We start from the raw sequence: 5,255 nt of genomic DNA, 5'->3' as shown, positions 1-5,255 counted from the left end.
AGGACTTTGTCTCTTTTAAAACTTAGAAAAGTCTCAGGTTCTCTCTGTAGCCACTCACAGTTTAACCATCCTCCAAATACTAACTGTTTTCCAATTATCAAACTTAGGTGGATAAAGTTGAAAACCTTCTCTGATCATTCTGTCATTCATATGTATTGAGCACCAACTCTGGGCTAAGCATGCAGTAGATAAAGATGAACACCACAAATATGAAAGTTGTTGTCATGGAGCTCAAAGTCTGTGCTGCCTCTTCTGGAGTGGACCATCAGCAATTGATTTACAATGAATCCACAGAACAAGGAACAAAACCTGATGAAGCTTACAGACCTGCAGACCATCTTCAAAGACAACACCACAACTCACTGGCTGTATTTACAAATCCAAGTTTCACTCACTAGTTTGGAATTTAGAAATCACCTCCCCATGGGAGCAGCACCATAAATAATGTTTGCAGGTGTAAGGGGTGGATCTCAGGTCAATCCATAAAGCTTGTGTTGCCCTGCATTCAGCTGTATTGTGGTGACCTCAAGAGGTTTCTGGGGTTTGTTGCTCTGGGCCCTTCATATCAACAGCACTGAACTGTCATTTATATTATCGAGGTTTCCATTACGGATTGAAACAGTCAAACACTCGAGATAAACCGTGCATTGCTAGGGATGGGCAAAAAGTTGTGAGCGCCTCTGGGTGGACTGGCCTCCTGTTCCATCTGCCTCCAGCATAAGAGAATAAGGATGGGCTTAGACCCTCCCCAAAGATGCTTAGAGAGGGAGGAATAACATTCTGAATAGTTCATCTGCATAGCAGCTACATGTGCCTCTTACATGGTGCCTAGTCCTGGCCAAGGCTATACACAGTTCATACGGTTCTTACTAAGAAACCACAACGAATACATTGCCTGGTTATTTTGGGAAGCATAATAGTATTTTTACATAGTCTTCTCTTTTTTAAGACATATGTTTTTCAGTGGTAATCCCAGCTCTAATGGCATTTAAAATACACTGACTCACATTAATGTTTAAATACCATGTTTTACATGGTTTCATCTGTACTGAATGCACGAACCATAACTTAATTTCTAGATCCCCAAAGATTATCAACTTGACATATGACTTGCAAAACAGTAACCCTAGATCAGGCTCTTTTTGCTCACATCATACCCCAGATAGACACGTAGCTTAAAATAGAACAGTAAGCTATTCTAAAAAAAAAAAGTATCGGAGACAAAATTTCTAAAAATGATTTTATTTGTGTGTAGGAATGAGGGAACAAAACGTACAACATGTATAGTAGTTACTGCTGTAGGAAGCCATTTACTGGCTCTGTGGCAGGGTTAAGCACACTCTTTCTTATAATTCATTAAGGATGCCCTCAGGTTATACTCAGAAAACATAGACGCTTTAGTGGTAATCACCCCAAATTATCTAAATGAAATACTGTTTCAGCCTTAGTGCTAGAGCCTCAATATGAAACATAATTTTCTTCTCTGAAAGAAAATGTCCACATTTTTTCTCCTACATTGCCACATTATAAGGAGTAGGTTGCCATTTACTGGTAATTCTGCCAGTGGTTTTCCTAAACCAAGGGTGAGAAGAAGCTCCTAAATTTTGCTCCATAGATTCCCATTCAGCTTTTGCTGAGATCCCAGAAGCACCTGGATATATCCTCTCTCCGAAAAGCTCATGGGATGAAATCTTTCAAATGAAACCCTTCAAGACCAGAAACTCTACTGTTAGGAGTTGGTAGCCTCCAGTGAAATCTATGTTTAGAGACATCCAGTCCAAGTGCCTCTAAGGAAGGAAAGCGCCTGATAAACACGAGAACCACCAAATGCCATGGTAGGGAGCGGCACGCACAGAGCAGCCGCCGAGCCTGGGCCTGGATGCAGCCGAGACATGGAGATTCCAAAAGGTGTGCAAAGCTGTGGGTAAGTTTGGTTTGTGATGTCTCTCGCAACACCTTGTCAGACTCTGAAGGAGGCCTGGTGGCCCATGTTTACCATAGAGAACAGTGATTCTCTACACTGTTGTGTAGAGAACACAACAACCAGGGCAAGCAGGATCAGTATCCTCCAGAAACTGTTAGAAATGCCATTTCTCAGGTGCACACTAGACCTGCTAAAGCAGAAACTCTGGGGGTAGCCCAGGAATCTGTGTTTTCTCAAGTTCTACAGGAGTTTTTGGCACACAGTCAAGTGTGTGCCAAACCACCCTACAGGATGAATTAACCACCCTACAGGATGAATTAACCACCCTACAGGATGAATTAAAATCACTGTGGGGTGGTCCCTCTCCCAAGCCTTATTTATAATTGGAGAATGACAGATCTTTCTCCCCCTGAGGAAACATCAAGGATCAGCTGGCCAAGCAGGAACCAGGATGAGGGTTTTGGAGTTATTTTAAGCCCCAGTTTACCACCACTCCTCCCTGTTCATTTCTGGCTTAGAAATCTTCACAGGCACCAACAAAGGGAAAAGAGGAAACACCAGAAATAGATCTGCTCCATCCCAGATGTCAGTGTATGCTGGGCAACTTACTGCTGCTGAAACATTCCCTTTCAAGTAAATAGCAATATTAGCAACACTACCCGTAATTCTAACAGACCATGCGGATAAAGAAAATCCACCTGACCTACTCTCCAACGCAAATAAAACACCACTAAACCTTCCTCACAGCACTCCCATTTAGACACTTTTAAATAGTGTCTATCTATAGGAGACCACACAAAATATAACACTAGCATATTATCCAATACATACGTTTAAACTTCAGAGCAAATGGTTTTAAATCATTGAAACTTAAACCATTAAATCGCTGCTCCAAGGCATTTTTTTTTTTATGTAGCAAGAAATTGATACAAGTTTTCCCTGTAAAATTAATTTTCGATCCTCTAAAAACAACAAGTTATCTATTTTGGGTCAATTAGTGCCTAATTTTAATCCAGCCCTGATAATTTTCTGCTTAAAGTAAAAAAAAAAAAAAAAAAAGCTATGCATTCACGAAGCTTCCATGTACTGCCGATAGCTGTTCTTATTTTGCTTCATAACACTGTTGTTTAAATTTCAAAGAATGATGAGTTGGAAAAGCAGGAGCAACACCAAAAGCATACCACTGAAGATTTGGAAATCAAATGTACAGCAGAGTAGACCTTTCTGCACAAAATACATGTGTCCAGATGATCCTATCGCCACTGTGTCTCACCTGCCTCTCTGGAGCAAAAGAAACATCAAATACTATTTCTTTGTCATATCTTTATTAGTCCCTTGATAATCAAGAACCCAGTTCTGTCTTCTGGGACAACTGTTGTCTTGGAAAAGTGGGTAGTGCTGAGTAATCGACATTATTTTGTCCTGTCTTGATTTGTAGTATCAAAGTCTTGTTGCTATTTTTTTTAGCCTTAAAACTTAATCATCATAAATCTAGCCGCTTCCTTCTTTAGTGGTAATTAGCATTAGTCATAAGCCAAAAATGATCCACATAAGAAGCTAAATAAACACAACCCTTCTTACCTTTCATGCCAAACTTGGAGTGTCTTGCCAACTTAAGCAGAAACAGCATTACCAAAAGGCAAAATCCCACCACAGACGCAATCACCACCACAGCATAGACCTAGAGAAAGGAAGGGAGGGTAGTTATAACCTTGCTAATTAGTTCCCTATAATCACATGGTGATGATGATCATGATGATGATAATGATACAGGAAGTTCATATTTATTGAATGCTTATCATTTGTTCTTATAACAGCCTTATGTACACCAAATCACTTAATCTTCGACAACCCTATAGTGAAGTATGTAAGACCTATTATTATGCCTACAGACATAAGTTAAAGCTTGTAAAAATGGCTATCCAATTGGCATTTTAAAAATATTACATTTCGGCCGGGCGCGGTGGCTCAAGCCTGTAATCCCAGCACTTTGGGAGGCCAAGGAGGGCGGATCACAAGGTCAGGAGATCGAGACCATCCTGGCTAACACGGTGAAACCCCGTCTCTACTAAAAGTACAAAAAAAAAAACTAGCCGGGCGAGGTGGTGGGCGCCTGTAGTCCCAGCTACTTGGGAGGCTGAGGCAGGAGAATGGCGTGAACCCAGGAGGCGGAGCTTGTAGTGAGCTGAGATCCGGCCACTGCACTCCAGCTTGGGCAACAGAGCGAGACACCATCTCAAAAAAAATAAAAATAAAATAAAATAAAATATTACATTTCTCTCTCCATCCATCTAAAGAGGGAGGAGAGAGAGAAAGAGAGGTGGGTAGAGAAAGAAAGAGAGAGAATATGAAATATGAACAGCAAAATACTGGTGATTTTTGTGTGTGTGTGTGTGTGTGTGTGTGCGTCTGTGTGTGTGACAGAGTCTCACTTTGTTGCCCAGGTTGGAGTGCAGTAGCACAATCATGGCTCACTGCAGCCTTGACCTCCTGGACTCAAGCTATCTTCCCATCTCAGCCTCTTGAGTAGCTAGGACTATAGGTAAACACCACTATACTTGGCTCATTTTTAATTTTTTTGTAGAGATGGGGTTTTGTCATATTGCCCAGGCTGGTGTTGAAATCCTGGGCTCAAGGGATTCTTCCATCTCCGCCTCCCAAAGTTCTGGGATTATAGGTATGTGCCACCACATCCAGCCTGATAAATTTGGAAGCTGGTGAAGAATAGATCTGACTATTCTCTCTACTGAAGTGCATGTTTGAAGACTGTTCAGAGTAAAAGGCTTTTTTAAAGGTTAGCTAGTGTTGCTCTTAGAAGTCAGGGTACCCTGGGAACAGTGAGTGGCACTGGAAGGGAGCAGGAGGGCACTTTTGGGGTGAGTTCCACTTGTGAAAGCCCATTGGGTTGTACATTTATGATATGTACATTTTCCCATGAATAAGATATAAGTCTAAAAAGTTTAAGTAAGTTTAAAACTGTAATTGCCAGGTGTGGATTACACATGTCAAGAGGGTAGATGCAGATATATGTGAATCCTGTCCCATCCCTGAGGTAGAGATGACAGAGGTACACATAGAAATGCGATCACTCTGCTACCATTGCTGGTGACCAAGGCATGATGCTCCTCTAAGTGCATCTTTTTTATTTATTTATTTATTTTTTAATTATACTTTAAGTTCTAGGGTACATGTGCATAATGTGCAGGTTTGTTACATATGTATACTTGTGCCATGTTGGTGTGCTGCACCCATCAACTCGTCAGCACCCATCAATTCGTCATTTATATCAGGTATAACTCCCAATGCAATCCCTCCCCCCCCCCCCTCCCCA

General features: G+C 41.3%; 1 protein-coding gene across 9 annotated transcripts in view; it reads right to left on the bottom strand.

Annotated features, from left to right (window-relative positions):
- Positions 1-5,255, bottom strand: part of NTRK2 (neurotrophic receptor tyrosine kinase 2) — a 373,097-nt gene that overhangs the window by 284,221 nt on the left and 83,621 nt on the right. For all 9 annotated transcript variants that reach the window (XM_017859916.1, XM_017859921.1, XM_017859922.1 and 6 more), the window contains one exon: positions 3,506-3,605. In XM_017859916.1, coding sequence (XP_017715405.1) covers positions 3,506-3,605 — 100 coding nt within the window. The remainder of the gene's footprint in view (positions 1-3,505; positions 3,606-5,255) is intronic.

The sequence above is a fragment of the Rhinopithecus bieti genome, unplaced genomic scaffold (genome assembly GCF_001698545.2).
Source record: "Rhinopithecus bieti isolate Rb0 unplaced genomic scaffold, ASM169854v2 scaffold_51345, whole genome shotgun sequence".
NCBI lineage: Eukaryota > Metazoa > Chordata > Mammalia > Primates > Cercopithecidae > Rhinopithecus > Rhinopithecus bieti.
This window is presented reverse-complemented; position numbering and strand designations above follow the sequence as displayed.